The sequence below is a fragment of the Helianthus annuus genome, chromosome 4, assembly GCF_002127325.2.
Source record: "Helianthus annuus cultivar XRQ/B chromosome 4, HanXRQr2.0-SUNRISE, whole genome shotgun sequence".
Lineage (NCBI taxonomy): Eukaryota > Viridiplantae > Streptophyta > Magnoliopsida > Asterales > Asteraceae > Helianthus > Helianthus annuus.
Genome location: NC_035436.2, coordinates 98106448 through 98130158, shown reverse-complemented (window position 1 = coordinate 98130158; position 23711 = coordinate 98106448). Strand labels below are relative to the sequence as shown.

Here is a 23711-nt window from a genome sequence, read left to right as displayed (position 1 = left end):
AGAAAGTAATAATTGGTTCTACTAAACGATTGTTCGTTTGGGCCATTGCTCATTATTTGGGCCGCACCCTTATAACCTTCATTTGAGCCTTGGGCTGTCCAAATAACCGAAGCCTATCCCTACCTTATTTGCTAACTAGCATTTGGGCTTGAGCCCATGATCACAACTGGCTAAAGGGGAACCGCCCCATTAAACATTGTTATATTTACATAATATAGTATTGTGATAACATCTACCATATTTGCAAACCCTAGCTAAGTTGCGAACGGCTGTGAACACTTCTTGGAGGCAACATCTCATTTGATCGATCTTGTGGTTAGTGATTCTAGTTCCGATTAATTCCATTTAATTAATCTTGGCCATTTGAAGGTTTGATAATACCTGTACGTATGCCTAGTTTGAGTAGTTAGCTACATGGTGTATTAATTTAGGATGCCTACAATTGTTGACAATTTAGCATGTGCAGCCAACTAAATAAACATCATATGGTCGGCCACTATGTCATACTTGCATGTAAATGGTTAGTGTCATGGATATTTCATGTGCATGATAAGATCGATCATATTATTATATGTGAAAACCGATGATGATGTCTAGAGTTGAGATTATAGGTGATTCTGAATCTGATGATTTCATTGGTTTATGATATTTTATAAAGGATAATTGTTCATGTAAATTCGTATGCTGATGTATTGTGGAGGATTAATTGTGGTGGTTATGTGTTATTATGTTGATTGATTGTTGTGTGCCATTGGTTGAGTTGTAGGCTAGATCAGTTTTGCTCCAATCAAAATTGCCGACCACCATATCATACTCCATGTGAACTTTATGTCTCACATTTGCACATGGATATGTCAGAGAGCATGTGATCTATGTTTTTCAACCTTGATTATTGTTAACTGCTGTGATGATGATGAATTATTCTGAGGTGTACTTGTCCAAAATTTATAAGAGTGGGTGTGTGGTCAAATTAAAAATCCAAAAGAGATGTGAAGTGGGTATGTGTGATAACCCATCATAAATAGCGGTCCAATCATGTATGAGTGTTATAAAGTCTTGGGCGGCCATTTTTGTAGTTAGTGCATGTGCATTGTCAGGTTTGATCTTGTGTATGTATGCTTGTATCCGAGTTTTAAGTGTTGTTTTTGGTCCGAGTTTCTGCCCTGTGAACTTAGCCGAACTTGGTGATAAAGTGTATGAGCCCAACTTTTTATGATAAGAGTGACTTGTCCGACTTTTGATAATAACGTAAAAGGTCCGACCTTATTTATATGTGATAGCCGAGTTTAAAACCAAGACTTTAGTCCGATTTTTTTTATATTAAAACATAATGGTCCGAGTTTTGTATATTGGAAGGGTGGTCCGACCCTTCATATGTACTTATGTCCGAGTTTACCCACCCCCCCATGGTCCGAACTTTATGAAACCCCTTCATTAGTCCGACTTTTACTACTTGCCACTAGGTCCGACTTTTATGTTACCTAGTCCGACTTTGTGTGAAATATAAAATGGTCCGAAGTCTTGTGGAAGATGTGCAAGGTCCGACCTTCTATGCTCAACATGTTCAACTTCTGAATGCTTATACTTGTCAGACTGTATTCTATGTGCTTTGTCTTAATGTATTACCATCGTTAGTATGTTAACCCTAATGGTCGTCACTCATATTAGTTTACATAATACTGTCAAGCATGCTAATAAGTAACGATATTACAGCAAAACGTGAAAGACACGTGTGTGAAGCATGGGTGTTATGAATGTGACAATCTGTTTAGGTGGTGCATGATGCTAATTGCCAAGTATTACGTGATATAGACTTGCAAGCGAATCCATATGATCTTGAACTAATTATGTATACCTGCACACAATAGGACTTGACTGATTACTTGTGGGTGCATAACATAGCATACCGAGCAAACCAAGGTGAGTTCACACAGCCAAGGCATGGGGTTCCCAGGGTGGGAATGGGATTTGATTATTTACTGGTACTTATCTATACTGGAACGTAGTGATGTGATTTGATGAACTATTGTACATACTCCGCTGATTGAACTATGACTAGACTAGTAACACTTATTGAACTGATCTTCGCACACCTGCCAAGGGTTGGCCGCGATATTATGACTGACTTCGCACACCTGCCTTTGGAAGGCCGCGAACTGAAATTTACTAATCTTCGCACACCTGCCTGGGAGGCCGCGATACAGATAAACCTAGTCTAGAATACTTGGGATGAATATCCCCTAATATCTTCGCATACCTGCCTGGGAGGCCGCGATGGAAACTAATACGATACATGACATAACGAACGAACATACTACTATTCACACTGTACTATTACTGAACTGTTAACTGTGAACTCGCTCAACTAGTTGTTGATCCTCTGTTACATGCCTTGCAGGTCGTTAGATACTTATGGAGCTTGCACAGGGAGGAGCAGGTCGTTGTGGAGCATGGATTATGTGTTGAAACTTATTGAACTTATGTTTCACGTTTGGGTTTTCGTGCTTATGCTTCCGCTATACTTATAAACTATGATTATGATTTGAACACCTATCGTATTGAATGATTGGTTCACATTTAATATGTTTGATATTAATTACATGTTCGATATGATTGGTGGCTTGATCCTGGTCGCGTCACGCCTCCAAGCGGTGGTACTCCGCGTGTGGATTTTGGGGGTGTGACAATTATATTATTATTATTATTATTATTATTATATATTAATTAATCAGAATTATTTTTAATATCAGAATTATTATTATTATTAATAGATATTAATTAATCAGAATTATTATTAATATATTAATCAGAATAATTATTAATATATATATATATTAATCAGATTTATTATTATTATTAATCTATATTAATCAGAATTATTATTATTAATATATATATTAATCAGAATTATTGTTATTACTAATATATATTATCAGAATTGTTATTATTATTAATATATATTAATCAGAATTTTTATTAGAATTATTATGATTATTATTATTATCATTTTTAATCAGAATTTTTAATATTATTACTATTATTATTATTTTTATTATTATCAGTATTATTACAAAATCAGTATTATTAATCAGTATATATTTACATATATATATATATATATATATATATATATATATATATATATATATATATATATATATATATATATATATATATATATATATAAAATTCAGAAATATTAGTATGAATTCAATTATTTAAATTATTATAGGGACTATTTATCAATAATAATATAAAGTCAAACTACTGTTATAATAATAGTAAGATTATTATTTCACTCTAATATATTAATATCATAATTAGTATATTTAATTCCCATCCTCATTTTAAGCATTCTATCCACATCCCTTAACGTATTCCTAAATCACAAATAGGGTAAATCTCTTGCGCTCGTTTACAATTCTCTTGGACAAACTCTTGCTCTTATTCTTTACCAAGAAACGCAACGCAATCTAAGGTGAGTATACTTGATCCCATTTTTATTTTATCACTTTTGGGTGCAACATGTATTCTATCTAAAAACACGCAACGCTTGAAACTTGTTATATGCACACTCTATCCATTTTTAAACATGAAACAATTTTGATGCTTGTTAATCTCGTATGCCATGTAAACTTTTCCTGTCTATATGCTCATTAACCTTGTGAAACTTATTAAACTTCTAAGACTACTGAGACTTATTAAACTTCTGAGACTTATTAAATCTCCTATGCTATAGGAGTACGCACCGCCCGTGAGTGAGTCTTGGGGCGTGTGCGTTGGAAACTTGGGTTTGACATATAGTGACACTGTTTCAGCATATTAGTAATTTGTATTATGTTGTTCATGTTGGATATGAGTATTTAAACTTTTTATTCTACTTTATGCTATGTATCAAACCAGTATACTCGCCAACTTTTTGTTGATGTTATTTTAATACATGTTGCAGGTTGATAGTCAAGATGATGAAGGAATCAAGTTAGGATGGACTAGATACCCATTTTAGCAATTAAACAATGTTTGAATCTATGTTTACTATTTGAAACAATGTATTATTCTTTAGTTTTAATAAAATGATCTAATTCATATTGTCACATTTACTGTTATGTTGTTTTGAGCAATTTGTTCGTCTCATCCCGATGTTTCCGCCATCGGTTGGGGTGTGACAGATTGGTATCAGAGCCATAACTATAGGGAATTAGGTAAAACTGCTATACTTTTCCCTAGTTTATAGTAGGAATACTCTGATACCAGATTGGTATCAGAGCCATAACTATAGGGAATTAGGAATGCCTTGCCTAGTCTATAGTTTAGGAGCTTATTCACTATGTGTTGCTTAAAACAACTTTCTTTCTATCTTCTTTGCTTCCCTCTACTTTCTTTTGGACTCTTAATATACATGCTTTTCCTAAGGCTAATACAATACACACTTGGAGGCTTTGAAGACACTCTTACAACACAATCGAAAAGACTCATCAAGATAGGGGTGATTCCCACACTTAGTGATGATTTTCACTCAGCTATATTTTGATTTTTGCACGAAATCTACCCTCAAGTTAGGAGTGATATCCAAACCTTGATGGGAGTTTTCCATTTCATATTCCAGTGGACCCTTATCTTAGGATAAGTACCAACCACATTAGGGTACGATGTTATCAAGTTAGAGGTGATACTCGCATCTTGTTAACTAGTCCCACTCCTCGATTTTCGCTCTCGCCAAAGTTTCGATTTCCCAATCGATTAAGGACGTGTAGTAACTGGAAGGACAAATATCGTTAGTCGCTCCCCGATGAGAGTATTTTTCTATTAGGCCAAAGCACGTTTCCCTAATTCGAAAAGGACTTTGATTCACTTTGGAATTGTCGTATGTTACGTTCCGTGACAATCCATATTTTACATTAAATCTCTTTTATGTTATCTCAATTATTATGTGTTTTACGTTTGAGCGTTTCATTCATTTCTAGCTAGGAGACACATTTCGCACTATTGTCGCAACCTAAAACAATTAATGTTACTCTCTCGTGAACAAATTAAATTTATTATGCTTTCATCATACATGTTACTCTATGTGAAAATTCATGTCACTTTATTCATGTTATCCCATGTGAAACACAATGTGAAACAATGTGCTACATGTTACATGCATTAAACATTTTTTCTCAAAAAAATCATTATGATCAAAGTCTCATTCTCATTTCATTTGAAATTCGTAGATTCTCGTCCAAAAAGTCAAGGGTCAGCTCTCAAAAGAAGATGATGGCATTTATGGCCAAGCAGTTCGCTCGTCTTATCCCCAAAGTTGTGACTGAGATCCAAGCTTCCAACACGCCCAACTCTTCCATCGACTCCAAAGTTGCCCAACATAAGCCCATTGCCTTCAACTACAAACATTTCGCCTCTTGCCACCCTAAGCCCTTCACTGGTAAAGAGGGTGTGACAGCTATGTTTGAATGGTTCGATAGCATAGAAGTCACATTCATCAACAGTGAATGTCCTGACGAGCTCAAGACACGAAGTGCTACTGGTGTCTTTCAAGCTAGAGCTCTAGAGTGGTGGACGAATGAAAGGAACATTCGTTCAAACGAGATGGCCTATGCATTATCATGGGAAGAGCTGAAGCAGCTCATGATGGAGGAATTTTGCCCTCCTCATGAACAGCAGAAGCTTGAGGAAGAGTTTTGGTCTCTCAAGCAGATCGGTGACGATAACCTTGCGTATACCACTCGTTTCAAACAGTTGAGCTTTATTGTACCCCACCTTGTTCTCACAGTCGACCGCATGATCAAGAAGTACATCCATGGTTTACCTCCTGCCATGAGGGACACCATCGAGGCAGCCCGGCTCGACAACATCGAGGCTGTCTATCGACTTGCTGCCAGCTTGAACAACAATCGCGTTCGCGACAAACAAGCTGCTGCAGCCGCCAACGCAACCCACCCTGCTAAACCGGCTCACCAAATCACCCAACAATCAAGTAGTGGAGAGAGTAAGAAACGCAAGTTTCAAAACCCTGGCTGCAACGCGATTGTACATGCTGCTAATCCAAACCCTGGTGCACCAGAGAACACAAGAAAACCATACACTGGGGTTCATCCTCAGTGTACCACCTGCCGCTATCATCACCCTACCAACGTAAGATGTCGCCATTGCACTGCGTGCAACCGCTTTGGTCATAATAATGCTCATTGTCCGCAAGCTCCCCAAAACCTTAAACCAGCAAACAATGTTAGAGCCTGTTTCAAATGTGGAGACACAACACACCTTCGCCCACAATGTCCTCTATGGAATCAAGAACAGCAACCAGCACCAAAAGGTCCAGCTCTCAATGCCAACCAAGCTCAAGATGCCAACACCTGATGGTAAAACTGTCACGATCGATGTTGTTCTTCAACATTCATATTTCCTCGATCAACCCTCGCATTGTTTCCTTTCGTTCAGTCATTCTTCTTAGATTTCGAGGACGAAATCTCCTAAAGTAGGGGAGACTGTAACGCTTCGCACTTTTATTCTTTCTATTTTTTAGCAAGTTGTATTGTACTTTCCCAAAATAATCAGTTGTACTCTCGTTGCATTCTATTCGTTTCAAATTGTAATCCGAGACTTGAAATCATAATGAAAAATGCATTCGTTTGATCATATTCTTGTTTAATTCTATGTTATGTTATCACACTTGAAACCACGTTAAACTATTTCGAGCACGTGAAAACAGTGGAAAGATATCCTAATCTCAACTCTCGAATCAAGTATCGTCAAGAGATTACCCTAAACCATACAAAAATCGGGAATTCGTATGTTTATTCGGTAAATACCCAAAATTGGGTTAAAACAAATAATTATAATATTTATTAATATTAAATAAATAAATTAATATTGTAAATAAATATAAGAATTATAAAAATTTGGTTTCTAGTTAAAGTTAGTTTAAACCTAACCTAGTTAGTTAAATCTTATATGTAATTAAAAATAACTAAGTTAAGTTAACAAGGTTAGTTACTTTCTAAGGGAACCAGCTAACTGAGTTAAGGATCTCAGTTAGTCTGGTTAGTCAACTGGGGAAACTACAGGGATCGTAGGTGAAAAATTTGTTATTGAACCGGGTAAAAAGGGGGATTCCTTGTATGAATCCGCCCCCTTGCACGTCTCGAACCCGCGACCTCCCACACACACACACACAAACATATTAACCGGTCGGCCAAGGGCCTCATTCAGACATTTATGGAAACATTTAATTCTTATACGCACTTTACGTTGAACTTCCTTTTCAAACTTGCCGCCAAACAGTCGAACAAAGTCAAACCTGTTTCCTTTTCTTCTTCGCTAAACTGCCGGAATAACAACCATCATTTCCTTTCTTTCATTTGCTTCTGATTTCTCGAAATAGAGATTGATTGCCCGGTTACCATAAACCATCATGTTTCCATATTTTCCGACCCATCACCATCACTATAAATACCCGACGCCTCTCCACCCGAAACTCACACAAACCGGAATCCCACTGCCCTCTTCTTCTCTCGCAGACACCGCTGGAAGACCGCCGGAGAACACTCCAGTCGCCGGAAACAAACCTTCAACCCCTCTGTTCAAGTCACTGCCTTTGCCGGAACTTCGCCGGAGTCGCCGGAGAAGACGACCCGATCCGGTACCGACTCGTTTTCCGATTCTGTTTCTTTACTTTTTATATCTTTATATTTCTGTATTAACAATTTTAAGTATTCTGTTTATTATATTATTATTATTATTAATATATATTAATTAATCAGAATTATTATTAATATCAGAATTATTATTATTATTATTATTAATAGATATTAATTAATCAGAATTATTATTAATATATTAATCCGAATAATTATTAATATATATATTAATCAGATTTATTATTATTATTAATCTATATTAATCAGAATTATTATTATTAATATATATATATATTAATCAGAATTATTATTATTACTAATATATATTATCAGAATTGTTATTATTATTAATATATATTAATCAGAATTTTTATTAGAATTATTATGATTATTATTATCATTTTTAATCAGAATTTTTAATATTATTACTATTATTATTATTTTTATTATTATCAGTATTTTTACAAAATCAGTATTATTAATCAGTATATATTTACATATATATATATATAAAATTCAGAAATATTAGTATGAATTCAATTATTTAAATTATTATAGGGACTATTTATCAATAATAATATAAAGTCAAACTACTGTTATAATAATAGTAAGATTATTATTTCACTCTAATATATTAATATCATAATTAGTATATTTAATTCCCATCCTCATTTTAAGCATTCTATCCACATCCCTTAACGTATTCCTAAATCACAAATAGGGTAAATCTCTTGCGCTCGTTTACAATTCTCTTGGACAAACTCTTGCTCTTATTCTTTACCAAGAAACGCAACGCAATCTAAGGTGAGTATACTTGATCCCATTTTTATTTTATTACTTTTGGGTGCAACATGTATTCTATCTAAAAACACGCAACGCTTGAAACTTGTTATATGCACACTCTATCCATTTTTAAACATGAAACAATTTTGATGCTTGTTAATCTCGTATGCCATGTAAACTTTTCCTGTCTATATGCTCATTAACCTTGTGAAACTTATTAAACTTCTGAGACTACTGAGACTTATTAAACTTCTGAGACTTATTAAATCTCCTATGCTATAGGAGTACGCACCGCCCTTGAGTGAGTCTTGGGGCGTGTGCGTTGGAAACTTGGGGTTGACATATAGTGACACTGTTTCAGCATATTAGTAACTTGTATTATGTTGTTCATGTTGGATATGAGTATTTAAACTTTTTATTCTACTTTATGCTATGTATCAAACCTGTATACTCGCCAACTTTTTGTTGATGTTATTTTAATACATGTTGCAGGTTGATAGTCAAGATAATGAAGGAATCAAGTTTGGATGGACTAGATACCCATTTTAGCAATTAAACAATGTTTGAATCTATGTTTACTATTTGAAACAATGTATTATTCTTTAGTTTTAATAAAATGATCTAATTCATATTGTCACATTTAGTGTTATGTTGTTTTGAGCAATTTGTTCGTCTCATCCCGATGTTTCCGCCATCGGTTGGGGTGTGACATCCTCCTCGGGATGCAGGCGAGTAATTCGGAAACATCTTTAGTGGAGACTCAGAGAGATCGAAAGTCAAATGGTATTTTATTTTTTACTTAGAAGGAGTATTGTAGTTTTAGTTTATAATTTGATGTAAATTATGTTAAACATGAGTGATATTGTTATGATTAAAGCCCTAAGATGTTAATTGGACTTGATATTTGGGATTATTGTTGGTCATATATGGATTGTGAGTTTGAATTGGAGGTTAGTGAGCCCTTGGTTGTGGTTATTTAAACCAGTTTTGGTTGTTTGTAGGTTAATTAGGTTAAATATGAGTGATTTTGTTATGAACTTATTGATTATAACTCTAAGATGTTAATTGAATATTCAGCTGATCCCACCCACACATTTCTAGCACTTTTAACTTTCTTTCTTTCTTTCAGGAATTTTGATGCAGCGACTGGTCTCTTAAGTCCTCTTACACAAGACCAAAATACTTACGCCGCATTAGACGCTCTTTGTTTGATTCACATTTTTTGATGTTTTTTTAGCAAAGACTTCTCAAACAAGGTTTTTCATTCTCTTTCTATATTCTAATTATTTGCTAGTTGGCCTAAATGAACATATATACATTACCTTGTTGTTAATGGTTGCTGGTGCATTCCTATCCAAAGCCACAAATATCAAGTAATTTGTTGTGTTTTAGCATTTTGTATAATTTTGGAATTAGTTTTGCGGTAAACAAGATACATGATTGCTGCTTATTGGTGTTGAATTTAATCTATTAGCTTACATTTTATTGGTTGAACACTGATTGGATGAGTAGGGTGACCTGGAATCATGTTTGTTTGTCACATGTATGCTATTAGTGTTGGATATTAGGCAAAAGTGCTTTCATTTTGTTAGTTAGGATACACATGTATGCCATTACCCCATCTGCAAGAGGGTGGTAGTCATAGATAGGATTAGTTGGTTTGGATCAGCCCTGGCAAAGTAAACCCACACATCTATTTTTGGGTCTTTAAGGGCGGATTCTAAAACCTGATGGGTTATATTGGGTTAGCTATTATTTTTAAAGGGGTTCGGGTCAAAACAGGTCCGGGTCAGAACGGGTCCGGGTCGGGTCGGGTCAGTTTTTTTAACAATATAACTTTGGTGATCATACTTGACACGTTAACTATTATTAAAAAAAACTAAAACTTCTGAACAAAAAGTGAGTCGAGCCAACCCTATCTGTTGTAACTTGTACCAAAAAATTACTCCTTTTGACCCGTTACCCGATCCACTTAAACTTACAGTATCACTTGTGCCAAGACTGATTGCCAAATCCCGTCCTCGCCAGTGACAGCAAGAATATGAGCATTTTTACTTGTCTGCAAATTTGTACAGCATTATAAATGAGAAAAAAACAATTGAGCTTTAAGCTCTGATACCGTAATTTTGAAAAATTAATCTACAAAGTGTGATATATGAAATTGTATTGTGTTCTCTTGATGACTACTATACACTAATCACTTATTATGACTACTTGTTGGATTATAGAAACGACAGCATCTTCAACAACAATAAGCATTCGATGGATGATCGAGGGACAAAAGTCGATAGCAAGAGATATTGGCATCGATTTACCTCCACTGCCAGCAAATGACAGTGATGATGATGACGTGGAACTACCGCAGCTGCAGCAACAACAGAAGCAGCTTATGCAACGGCTTATACAGCAGCAACATCAGCTTATGCGGTAGCTGCAACAGTTTATACAGCAGCAGGGGCGGCAGGTGGTGTTGATCCGGTGGCTAGTTGAGTCACAACAGTGGATAGCAAGGGATGCAGGTTACTATTTACCTCACCGCCAGCAGATGATGACGGCATAGAACTACAGCAACAGTAGCTTACGCAACAGCTTAAGCAACAACTCATGCACCAGCAGGAACAGTTTATACATCAGCAGCACCAATTTATATCGCAGCAGCAATGACGTCCGGGGGCATTTTTCAGTTGGATAATCGAGTCAAACCGGCGGGTAGTGAGGCATGTGGGCATCGAGTTACCTCCACCTTCAATGCCACTATAGGATCCACCAGCACTTGAGAAGGAGCCGCATCTGAATCCAGATCCCGACACCTAGTCTGATGGCCGGCTATATCTTTTGTTTCATTTTGTTTTAATTGTACTGTTTGTATTTTTTCCATGGTTATCGTTAGAGTCCTTTCGGCCTTTTGAGTACCCTAGCCAATCAAACATCATATCCTAATATAGTAATATTATAAATCATTTTTCATTTGAAGTTACCTGTGCAAAATTTAAACAAAAATATAATCACAACATAAGTAAATTAATCCAAACTAAATGTAATAATCATCGCTGCGGGATTCATTACCCATGTCAAGTGGATCTACACGTGGCAATATATTATCATTCTGAGGAAAAATTACAATACTAAATTCCTCATCAACGTCGTCATACGAATCTCTATAGTTTTGGGAGGTGTCATAAAGACGATAGACATTTTTTTATCCAGCTGGTCTTTAACATAAAACACTTGTCGTGCTTGTGAGGCCAATATGAACGGATCATCCTTGTGGCCTAATCTGTTAAGTTCGACCAACGTGTAACCAAGACTATCTTGTTTGACCCCATTTCTATTTTCAACCCAGTCGCACAAGAAAAGAGGAATTCTTTTAATATGATAATCTAGTACCCAGATCTCTCGTAATACCCCATAATAGAAGTTTTTTCTGTAGGTTACTACTTCTTTAGAAATGTGCATGTCAGTTGCCTCTACACCAACCCCACTGTTTTGGTAAACTCCACCGTCACGAGATTTTGTACGAAATGTATAGCCATTGATTTCATATACATCGTATTTTAATACGTTGCTGTGTACTCCATGTGAAATCCACTTTACGGTTTATGATATACTTTCTGTGGAAACCGCTAACTCTTTTTCAACCTAAATTTCATTACTAGGATGAGATTCACCTTGCGCAAACTACAATAAAGGAAAAACTAATATTATGCTAAAATTTAAATTACCTTGTTACGTAACCAGTGACCAAACGTTGTGTTATGCTCTTTCTCCAGCCACGCTTGTGGTTTACCACCATGTCGGTTTTTCAAAAAGGTCATGTGTTGTCTACAAGTACATAAATTAGTATCATATTTAATAGATTCTAATGTAAAAAAAAACATGTTAGTTATACTTACTCAATATAAGGCACAATTTCGGGCGTATTTTGCAATACATAGAAATCTGTTTTCAAGGAGAGTTCCGGAGAAACCAGAACTGGTTTACCGGCTGACAAAGGATTTCCTTCCCCGTTATCATTTTCAGAGGTCTTATACTTATATGGTGGAATGCCAATAGTCTTCATGTTTTTTTGGTATTCACTGAAAAACTCAATTGTTTCTTCTGCAATATTCTCCTCAGCAATGCATCCTTCTGGATAAGTTTTGTTTCGCACATGCCCTTTAATAACCTTCATGCACCTTTCAAAGGGATACATCCACCGAAAGCATATTGGCCCGCATAATTTTACCTCCCTAGTAAGGTGCACAGTTAAATGAATCATAATATCGAAAAAGGATGGGGGAAAATATTTCTCGAGCAGACACAGTGTCACACAAAGCTCTTCTTGCAACTTATCTAGTTCTTCTACCTTGATTTCTTTGCTACATATTGATTTGAAAAAAAAAAAAGCAAAACCTGATAATAGCATATCTTGTGGGTTCCGGCATGATAGACCGTATTGCAATGGGCAAAAACTGTTGCATAAGCATATGATAATCATGTGATTTAAGTCCCACAAGTTTCCTATCCTTTCGATTCACCAAACTAGAAAAATTAGAACAATACCCTTGTGGAACCCTTAAGTTGTATAATGTTTCACAAAACTTGTCTTTTTCATCTTTCGTTAATGTGTAACATGCTGCAGGAAGTATTGTTTTGTTGCCTTGTGTTTTAGCCTGCAACTCTTGTTTTAACCCAAAATGCGCCAGATCCAATCGAGCATTCAATCCATCTTTCGTCTTTCCTGGAACGTTTAGCAATGTTCTGACAACACTCTCAGCCACATTCTTTTCAATGTGCATGAAATCAATACAATGTTGGACACAATTATACCGCCAATACCTAAGTCGTCGATACCATATGTTGAATTTCTTCCAATAGGTTGGTTCTTTATGTCCGGAATTTGAACTATCACCCTCTTTTGATGTGTTCCTTTTTCTCTTAATTGTCTTCCCCCCTCTTCCAGTAGAAGTTTCTAGGATTCCTGATACTTTATCCTTAAATCCTTTCCCCCATATATTCTTAATGTATTTAACCTCGTTGAATATTTCTTCCCCGGTCACAGGATTTGCAGTAGTTCCCCATTCTTGTTTTCCATTGAACGCCTTCGTTTGCTTTCTGAAAGGATGGTTATATGGTAGATATCTTCTGTGACCAGCATAACTCTGCTTGGATGAGAAAGGAAGTCTACAACATTGAGTTTCTTTTCGACACACTACACAACCATGGAATCCATTATAAGGGTAGCCACATAGTGTACCAAGAGCAGGGTAATCATTAATCGTCCATAAAACAACTGCACGTAGGATAACTTTTTCTTGTGCATAGGCGTCATATGTTTCAACTCCTTCTTCAAATAAGAGTTGTAGATCATCAATCAAAGGATCCAAAAACACATCAATATCGTTTCCAGGCGTTCCCGATATTAGTACCGAAAGCATGATAAACCTTCTTTTCATACACAACCAAGGCGGAAGGTTGTAAATGACAGCTAAAACCGGCCAAACACTATGATTTCTATTACCTCTATGTACGTCAACCCCATCTGTGGAAATGCCAAGCCGAAGATTTCTTGGATCGTCAGCAATTTCGGGAAATTGGTTATCTATGGCTTGCCATGCAGGTGAATCTGATGGGTGGCGTAAAACACCGGGTTTTTTGGAACTGGTGGCGTGCCATAATAAATCTTTTGCTATACTCTTAGCTTGAAAGAGTCGTTTCAATCGTGGTATTATGGGAAAGTACCACATTACCTTTGCAAGAATATTTTCATACATTATTTTAGTGTTCTCATCCACCTTCCACCTTGATTTCCCACAAGTTGGACATACAACCTAGTCTTTGTACTCCTTCCTGTAAAGAATGCAGTCGTTGATGCATGGAAAACAGTGCCAACAGAAGTAAAGGATAAATTGTGGGAGGAAATAACGGTTAATTCTTTTCTCTTAATTATAAATGTATTTTTACATTTTCATGTGACTAACATACAACTTGTATTATATATTGCAGCGTTTTTATGACATTGATGCATGTCGTAGGCGTTTTGTAATGACTCGGCTTGGTGACCTGCTTCGAAATTTTAGAAGAAAAGTGTATACGGGATACATAGTACCTAACTTAGGTAAACAAAAGAAACTTGCACGAATTCCTAAGAGGTATCGTTCAATGGTGGAGCAAACAGACTGGGACAAGTTTGTAACATATACACAATCAGACGAGTTTAAGGTTTTAATCTTTTATTCTAATGTTCATCATTATTTTATTTTAAATATAATTTTAAACTCTAATGAAATAATTACAAATTTTGTTGTAAGGATGTGTCAAATAAGAGAAAAACAGCACGATCAAAGTACGTTTATGATCATCACTTGGGACGAGGAGGGTATGCTTATCTAAGAGACAAACTGGTAACTTCATTTCTTCAATTAAAGTTTGTTTTTTTTTGTGCTTATAATGATTTTTTGTTTGTATGTCTGATGTGTGTGTCCGTTATTTTTGTTGTATATATTACAAGGTACAAAATAACGAACTTTCAATTGATGAGATCCCCTCTCGTGCTTTAATGTGGAGGAAAGCAAGGGAAAACAAAAACGAAGAATACAAGAATGTTGATGTAAAAGACATAGCTAATAAAATAGTAAGTTCAACTTTAAACTTTTTTGGTTTATTTTTAATTACTATAATACATGTTTATTTGTTAACAATTTCTACAGATTGACACTGAAACGCAAATTAAAGATGGATCCGTGAACCTTGATCCGGGCACGGATGCACTCACATTAGTATTTGGCAAAGAAAAAGGTGGGTATTTAAAAGGTGTTGGTTATGGAGTGACTTCTAGTAGATATTGGCAGAGTCCTCGAACAAAAGGATCATCAAAAGAACGAATTGCACAACTGGAGTTTCAACTACATAACGAGAGACTTGAGCGTGGGAAAAAAGATGAACAAATTAAGACCTTTTCGATGCAGATGGCAGAAACAAATAACACACTTAATCAAGTTTTAGCTCATCTGGCTGCACAAGGACAAACATTACAAATATGTTCATTATCTGCAGACAAAATGTCACAAACACAAGTAAGTGACTTATTTTATTAGCAAATTAATACCTTAATAGTTTTCAAACGTTAACCATTGTTAGCTACTATAAATAGCAACCTATTATATAAATTTACCATGTGCATTACAATTTTAGAAATTTTCCCTGTTTTATCGAATCGTATTATCTGTATTGCTTCCTTGTTACATTTTGTAGGTAAATTCTTTGGATAAACATGACGGATCAAAGCATAAGGCCAATGCTACCGCATCTAAAATAGTGCAAAAAGAAATGGCACCAACGGTAAGTATGATAATTTCATTATTTTTTTTATAATTTCCCATGTAATTATTGATATTTCATAACACATTTATTTGAATTGTAGGTAAAATCTATGAACAATAGTACTGGATCAAAGGACAATACTAATGTTACCACATCTAACATATCAAGTAAAGTAGTGCAAACAGAAGTCACTTCTCATGCTAACACTTCTAAAATGGTGCAAAAAGAAATGATAACGGTAAGTGTTTGACAATTTCGTATTTTTTTATAGTTTTTATGTGTGATTGTTGATTTTCTATAACTTAATTAATTCAATGTTTTTAGGAAAATGTGAAAACTAGAAAAAAAGATGTTTTGTCTACGCAAGAGACTTCACTTCTTGGGACATCATCGCAGTCGGAATCACAAGAAAATATACATAATACACATTCAACAAATGTCCTAGAGGTATGTGTTACGAAATACATATTTATATTGATTTTAACCTTAAGATGTTAATATAAATTATTTTTTTTTTGTAGATCAAGTGTACTCTATATACTATAAATATGAACAACTGTGTGGCTTATGGTACAATTCATTTGTCAACGGGAAAACAAAGCATTCATGGAGTTCCACTACAAGATAATTGCTATAGAGTTTCTATTGATAAAGTTGTAAAATAAGCAGCATTTCTACCGGTAGAATCATGTGAGGTCAAAATAGTTGGGGATGCACTAAATACTTTTGTTGCTTGGCCAAAATACCTTGTCAAAACTAGCCAAAAGGTTTGTTCTTTATTAATATATGATTAATTACTCTAGCTATTGATATTTGTTTTCATGTTTTTTGCTTCAGATACCAAATCTATCAAGCATTCAAACACAAAACACTACAACTCAAGTCGCTAAAAAGCAAAAGATGTGTTTTACAACGCTAGATGGCATCAAAAAACAGGGAGCAAGAAGAACAAGAAAAACACTTTAAACTAGTACTTATTTTATGTTTACAATCATTTCCTTTTGCAACATTTGTAGATAGTTTTTGATTAGAAGTTTAGTTTTTGGTATTATCATGCACAGATTTTGGTTTATTAATTTTAATATTATTTGGTTTTAGGTTTTCTCATGTTTATTATTGTTTTTTATTATTTGGATATACATATGTGGCTAAAGGTTAGCCATAAGCCACACTTAAAAGCACAAAAGTTCATGTGGCTTTACATAAACATTAGCCACACCATTGTCATTTTATCTTTTTGTGTCACAAAATCATAGTAAACGTTATGTAAAAACAAATTATGTGTGACCAAAGATTAAACAATAGTCACATAGTAAAATTACAAATTTTCATATGGCTTTACATAATTACTAGTCACATCATCGTCACTTTGTTTATTTTGCCGTGACGAAATGTTAGCAATTGTCATGGGTAAAAAAGATTATGTGTGACCAAAGGTTAGACAATAGTCACGTTTAAAATTACAAATTTTCATATGGCTTTACTTGATTACTAGTCACACCTTCGTCACTTTGTTTATTTTGCCGTGACGAAATGTTAGCAATTGTCATGGGTAAAAAAGATTATGTGTGACCAAAGGTTAGACAATAGTCACGTTTAAAATTACAAAATTTCATGTGGCTTTACTTGATCATTAGTCACACCATCGCCATTGTGTTTATTTTCGTGTGACGAAATATTAGCAAACGCCATGGGTAAAAAATATTATGTGTGACTAAAGATTACACAATAGCCAAATTTAGAAAGAAAAAAAAAATTCATGTGGCTTTACATAACTTTTAGCCACACCATCCTTATTTTGATTTTTTTATGTGACAGAATGATAGCATCTGTAATGCACAAAATGAATTTGTGTGGCCAAAGGTTAGATGATAGCCACATATAAAATCATAAAGTTTTATGTGGCTTTACATAATCATTAGCCACATTATCCTTACTTTATGTGACGAAATGATAGCAAATGTCATGAGAAAGTAAATTATAAGTGACCAAATATTAGCCATTGTCACTTAAAACCACAAAACTTCATGTAGCTTTACATAAACATTAGCCACGCTATCATCACTTTATTACTTTTGTGTGACGGAATAATAACATATGTCATGTGAAAAAAAAATGTGTGACCAAAGGTTAAACAATAGTCACACTTAAAATTACAAAATTTTATGTGTGACTAAAGGTTAGACAATAATCACATATAAAATTACAAAGTTGTTTTTAGTGTCTAGAAATATTTTTTAGCCACAGTTATAGTAAACAGATGTGACTAAATAATAAAACGGTCACACTTACAGTGAGTTAGTTCATGTGGCCGTTCCAAACATTTAATCTTACTTGGAATGCTTAATAACAACTCTTTTTGCCATATTTTTTTTAGTTGATGTGGCTAAAACAAACTTTTAAGTGACTATATAATAGAAACAACCACATTTATAATAAATTCATGTGGCTGTTGTGACCCTTTAGCCACACTTATTGTACATAATGTCTGATTTCTAGCAAGAGATAGTGGTATCCTTTAGCCACACTTTAAAGTTGCTACGGCCACTAAACGTGAATGTGGTCGTATGATACCTATGATGACTGGACCTTTGGTCACACTTTAGTTGAAAAAAAAAGTGTGACAAAAGGCGTATGGTCACTCTTTTTTTGTGTGGCCGTAAGCCTTTTTTGGCGTAGTGGTCGGTTCTCGGTTCTTTTCATGGTGAAACCCGACTTGGACCTATGGCCGGAACCGACCCTATATTTAGGGTAGTGAATCGGTTATGTATTTTATGTTTGATCGGTTCTCAGATCGTGTCGGATAATGGTCGGATAGGGTCGGATTTTTTCTTTTGCTCACCCTAGTTATAAGATTAAAATAAGCTACAAACCGAGTTACTAAAAAAACAAACGAAAATATAAAATACAAAAAAAAGTTCAATATTTACTTCTAAACAATGCTGGATAGTATATGTTCCATCAAAGCTACTTATACAAATACATGCTAAAGCCATATACAAATCCCATAAAGTTTTTTTTAAACCAACTCAATTTTCAATGAAATTTATATCAGAATGGTCTTTAAAAAACTAAAAAAAATTGTGTAGTTAGATTTTTTACTTATAAAATTTAAATATTGCTACGGAAAAAATATCGTCGCAACTTTGCTACGGATTAGCTATGGATTCGCTACCAACATATTCTGCTACGGTCTAGCTACTGATTTTCCGTTGCAAAAAACAATATGTAGCAATTTTTTGCTACGAACTTATTTGCTATGGTTTTGCTACGGATTTTTCGTTGCAAAAAAATATTTACTAATCGACTTCAAAATAATTAGTACCAACATCCGTAGCAAAATAATGCTAAGGACATATTTGGTACAATTTAACCTCGGTTAGTTTGTTAAAGAAAAACATTAGTAGCAAAGTCCATGAACAAATTGAGAAAATATAAAATTCGTAGCAGTGTTTATAGCAAAATTCGGCCAATAAATATTTATAAATAAGTGAATAAAATCGGTAGTAAATTTCGTAACAAAATCAAGAAAAAAATAGTAAATAAATCACTTAATAAATATCGTAGCAAAATTTGTATGCAAAGTTATGAATATAAGTGCCAAATTCAATGAGGTGTCAAAAGTAGTAGGAAAATTGGTAGCAAACTAAAAAAATAATTACTTAAAAAATAATAATAATCTATGAAAATTAAATATAATAAATACTAAAAAAAACTTAATAAAATCCCTCAAAAATTCATGCGACCTCGAGAAAACAAATATTTAAAATAGTTGAAATAATTTAATTAAAACTACTACAATTATATATATTATATATATTGTTGATGAGTGAACACTACTACAAAATGGAGTATTAGACGGTGTTGAAGTTTTTATTTTAGACGGGGTTAAAGCAATAACATCGTCTTAAAATCAATATCCATATGACCATTGTGCTGTTTTGATTAAAATATTCAAGAAAATTCATAAAAAAACCCCGTCTAATATTTAAACACCGTCCTATACTATTTTATACAACCTTTAGACGGTGTTGTGTTCAACACCGTCTTATAAATGTCATACTTCCCCTAAAATTCAGTTCCCTCTAAAAATTTTCAAGTCTAAACCCAAGCCCGCCTTTCAATTCCTATTGCCCCCAAATTCACTATCTTCACCGTTTTTTTGGTTTTCTTCTATTTCTATATCTCTCCCCTCGATCCGATCTAGACCCTCGTTCTCCAAAACGACCGGGGAAATTGCATCTGCCATGTTCTCGACAACCATAGAATCCTTTCGTTCCTGTGCATCATCTCTGTTAGCCTATTTTGAACTGTTATTTTTTGCCCTAATTTGAGTTTTGGGAAAAAAAACTCATGTGAATTCCATAGATAGGCTAGATTGGGTGTGATCTTGTGGTTTCTGCTGCAATTCCACTTGCGTATGGAACATCTAATCCCTCCTTGATTCATATAGCAAACTAGACTCTGGTCAGGTATTACTTCAATTTCTTTCAACTTTTATTTTTAGGTTTTTGTTTTGTGCTTTGAGTTATTCATGTGAATTCCATAGATAGGCTAGATTTAGGTTGATAGGGTTTATAAGTTATTGTTTGGTGTGCAGGAAGTTCTTGTTTTAAACTTCTCAGACGTAACTAGTGCTAATGCCGCTGGATTTATGATATTAAGGAAGTGGTATGTGATGGTTTGCGTCCTCACAAGATTCATGGAAACATGAGTGGGAGTAGAAAAAAGTTTCTGAGTATTTGAATGGGAGAAAAATAATTTTTAGTAAATGGGTCAATATGTAAACTTTTTTGAAGTTATTAAAGTATATCAAAGAGCTTCTATCGTCAAGTTTGTTAGAAAATGATGCTTATAAAATTAGTGTTATAGCTAAACAAGACTGTTGTAGTTTACTTTCACATGTATTGCTACTTCCTGACAATTGAATTTGAAGACAATATTTTGTTCTTTACCACATATAAGTTGTATTGTTGTAGATCTGTTCTGTTATCTTTAATACAACTCAATCAAATTATCAATCATTTTAAATGATGTTTAATATTTGTTTTTTTTTTCTCACTTTTATGCATGTATCTTGTTTGGACACTGGGACATGAAATTCCAATAGTTCTTAGAGAATTTAAGGTATGCATTTTATTTTTTCAAGCTCCTTCTTTTGAATTTATATGGGTTGGGTAATAGGTCAACATGCAATGTATGAGTCAAACATAGTGGGTTGGATCAACCCACAAACTATTTTCTTTCCATTTTTTTAGATTTTCTTAAAAACAATAACGTGCTAAATTGCTAATCATGTTTACAAAAACGTTACTGCGATTAATTTATGTCCGAATAAAATGGTTCAGTAGGTTATGTGCATTAAACATACAATGTTTTGCTATCAACGTGTTTGACCTATTCCTCTTCCGGCTAAGTTTTATTTCATGACCCTTTGTGATAAAGCATAGCTTAAATAGACCCGTTTTTAAGTAAATGTGGTTGAATTTACCACAATTTTTTGTTTATTTTAAATGCTAAAAGGTGAATCACTTGTTTGCGGTGGTTCTTCATATATGATCTAAAGAAGGCCCCAGCCGATATCCAAGCTACAGTAGCCCATAATGATGATGACAAGGATGCATCCATTGGCAATATAGAAGGGGAGGTACTTATTAAAATTAATGTTATTCTTTGCTGATATTTTTTCCTAATTATGTTTATTGAAATTTTTCTTTTTGCATAACACGCTGAAGAGGATGAGGAACCATCTAAAGTTGAACATGAACATGAGCCTAAGGAATCATCTAAAGTTGCACATGAATATGCTCATTCTCACGAGCCTGGACGTAGTATGTTTGTATTTTTTGAGCATTTGTAACAACCCTTGTGTCATGTTACCTTCGGGTTAGTTAGTCCCCAACGCACGGTGCGCCAAAAATACATAACTACCCGCCAAAAATACATAACTACCCGCGACAACGCGCGGGCTTTCCCACTAGTTTTATTAAACAGCTCTGCTGTTATTACTTGTTAACATTGGGGGCCCTACAAGTATATATTTTGTATCTCATAAAAGCTTTTGGTCATTTTGATTATTTCTCTAAATTGCAATGGTTTTGAGTCTGCTTGAAATACCAGCTCGGTCCGCATTATTTTATTAAACAGCTCTGCTGTTACTTGTTAGTATGTTCTTGAGTTTGAATACTTGTATTTTCCTCATTAACTAGTGAAATTTTTACATTTTTGTACTGCTTAGTAACTGTAATTATGTGTAATGGGGTTTTCTACAGGTCATTGTAAATACGGTACAGATCTTTCAAAGCAGTTAACAAACTATTTGCGTGGCTTTCTTGATAGCTGTGGAAGTGTAGGAATTTATTTCTCAAGGAGGACTCCAGATAAGGTATTATACTAGTTACTACTATGCCATTAGAGCATATCTATAGCTCAATAACTGTTTCTACAAATCATGAACTTTTGCACGTGAAATATTCATTTATTATTGTGTTCTTATGCTATGCACTATATATATATCATCAGGTTGCTAATTTCATGCGGAAAGAACTTGGAGACCATCCAAAAATCTATGTATATGATGGTGAAGGTAATCTCAGTTAATCAATACTATGGTATAATATTAGATTTACCTGAATAAAATCATAATACCAAATACACCCGCTTTCAAATTTATGACGTTTATACCCTTTTTGTAAATGTAGAACCAAATCCTCACATTGGACATCTAGCTTGGATAGATGCTTTCATTGTCACAGCCGATTCAATCAGCATGTTGAGTGAAGCCTGCAGTACTGGGTCCATAATAAGTGGTAACGAGAACAGAGGAAAATTTTCGATGACCACAACACCACAATTGATTTCTTGCCATTTTCCAGCTCAAAACGCAGGTTCGTTTTTTGATGCAGTTTTGCACGTTCGCTTTATGTTTGGTAACTGTACATATTTGACAACTATGATTGTATTGGCTTACAATTGGTTCTCATTATGTTATTAAACTTGCAGGAACCTCTACTATCATCTTAGAAAGTATTTGGTGTAAATGAGCCCTTTCTACCACTTCAAGGACCTTTACCTCTTAACTTAACTTGAGTTCAAGTTATCCCATTAAGTTTGGAAAGTATTGAAGTATCTGATGAAGAAGCAGATGATGACACGGATATGACGTTCATTTATTACATTTTATATGTTAGGTAGTTTTATGACATGTTTGTGAATTGTGACTTAAAACGAACCCGGAATGTGACGTTTATGACGTTTATGCTTATGTTTTTTTTAAAGGCAACCATTTATGCTTACGTTTATGCTTATTAGTTTATGTTTATTTAGTTTTTGTGTGTCACACCCCAACCGATGGCGGAATCATCGGGGCGCGGCACTGAGCGAAACAGATTGTTCAGAAGTTTCCACAACAACTATCATACAATTCAGTTATATAACACGTCCCATACCGTGTCCCAAATAATAACAAGTTATCATAGAAATCAACTAAACAATATGGGAACTGTTCCGACAACTCAAATTCTTAGTTATTACAGACCGAATTAAATATTGTCTCAAGACTTCTAGACAGCTAACGGTAGACCTTACTGACAACAGGTGCCAGTACAAGATCTATCGACAACTATGGCCCTGGAGCAGGTACATGGACACTGTCCTAAGGTCACAGGCTCCTAGGAGCTTATTATTGCTTCGCTTCCCTAGCAAGCTAGTAGCTTAAACACCTGTCACATACGTTAAAATAAAAGTCAATACATATAATGTAAAGGTGAGTACACAAGTTTGATATAGCATATAGAGTCCGAATAGTTTACGCATAACCAAGCACGTACACAAGGGAAAACGATGCATGTAAATTATCGACATGGGACCATCGATACCAACGACTGCGGGTTGACTGTCCGAGACAGTTCGCAATACATGATTACCACCGTAATCCATGCAAGAAATTGTCCTTAGCAACCCCCGTGTGAACGGGTGCTGAGTCCAAAC

The 23711-nt window shown here is 34.7% G+C and overlaps 2 protein-coding genes and 2 long non-coding RNA genes across 4 annotated transcripts; 3 read left to right on the top strand and 1 right to left on the bottom strand.

Moving 5' to 3' along the window:
• Positions 1-12033: 12033 nt before the first annotated feature.
• LOC110910511 lies at positions 12034-12355 on the bottom strand. Its single transcript, XR_002576222.2, has 3 exons — positions 12314-12355; positions 12143-12242; positions 12034-12059 (listed from the first exon to the last, which is right to left on the bottom strand). It is a non-coding gene; the product is annotated as an uncharacterized LOC110910511 (long non-coding RNA).
• A 1917-nt stretch (positions 12356-14272) lies between these two features.
• LOC110910512 lies at positions 14273-14726 on the top strand. Its single transcript, XR_002576223.2, has 3 exons — positions 14273-14326; positions 14406-14621; positions 14711-14726. It is a non-coding gene; the product is annotated as an uncharacterized LOC110910512 (long non-coding RNA).
• A 232-nt stretch (positions 14727-14958) lies between these two features.
• On the top strand, positions 14959-16398 carry LOC110912608. Its single transcript, XM_022157379.2, has 6 exons — positions 14959-15033; positions 15110-15475; positions 15654-15740; positions 15823-15960; positions 16047-16169; positions 16244-16398. Exons 1-6 carry the CDS (start codon positions 14959-14961, stop codon positions 16385-16387), a joined length of 933 nt encoding a protein of 310 aa, XP_022013071.1. The 3' UTR covers positions 16388-16398.
• A 4394-nt stretch (positions 16399-20792) lies between these two features.
• On the top strand, positions 20793-23017 carry LOC110914299. The gene is made up of 7 exons (XM_035989381.1): positions 20793-20849; positions 21289-21369; positions 21451-21553; positions 21995-22107; positions 22245-22308; positions 22424-22609; positions 22725-23017. Exons 1-7 carry the CDS (start codon positions 20793-20795, stop codon positions 22763-22765), a joined length of 645 nt encoding a protein of 214 aa, XP_035845274.1. The 3' UTR covers positions 22766-23017.
• The last annotated feature ends 694 nt before the right edge of the window (positions 23018-23711 follow it).

Coding starts and splice junctions, on each gene's coding strand:
- LOC110914299 (XM_035989381.1), top strand. CDS start 20,793: ATGTATCTTGTTTGGACACTGGGACATGAAATTCCAATAGTTCTTAGA. Junction 22,108..22,244: donor CAAGGAGGACTCCAGATAAG/GTATTATACTAG, acceptor ATATATCATCAG/GTTGCTAATTTCATGCGGAA. Junction 22,309..22,423: donor CTATGTATATGATGGTGAAG/GTAATCTCAGTT, acceptor TTGTAAATGTAG/AACCAAATCCTCACATTGGA.
- LOC110912608 (XM_022157379.2), top strand. CDS start 14,959: ATGTGGAGGAAAGCAAGGGAAAACAAAAACGAAGAATACAAGAATGTT. Junction 15,741..15,822: donor AAAAAGAAATGGCACCAACG/GTAAGTATGATA, acceptor TTTGAATTGTAG/GTAAAATCTATGAACAATAG. Junction 15,961..16,046: donor TGCAAAAAGAAATGATAACG/GTAAGTGTTTGA, acceptor CAATGTTTTTAG/GAAAATGTGAAAACTAGAAA.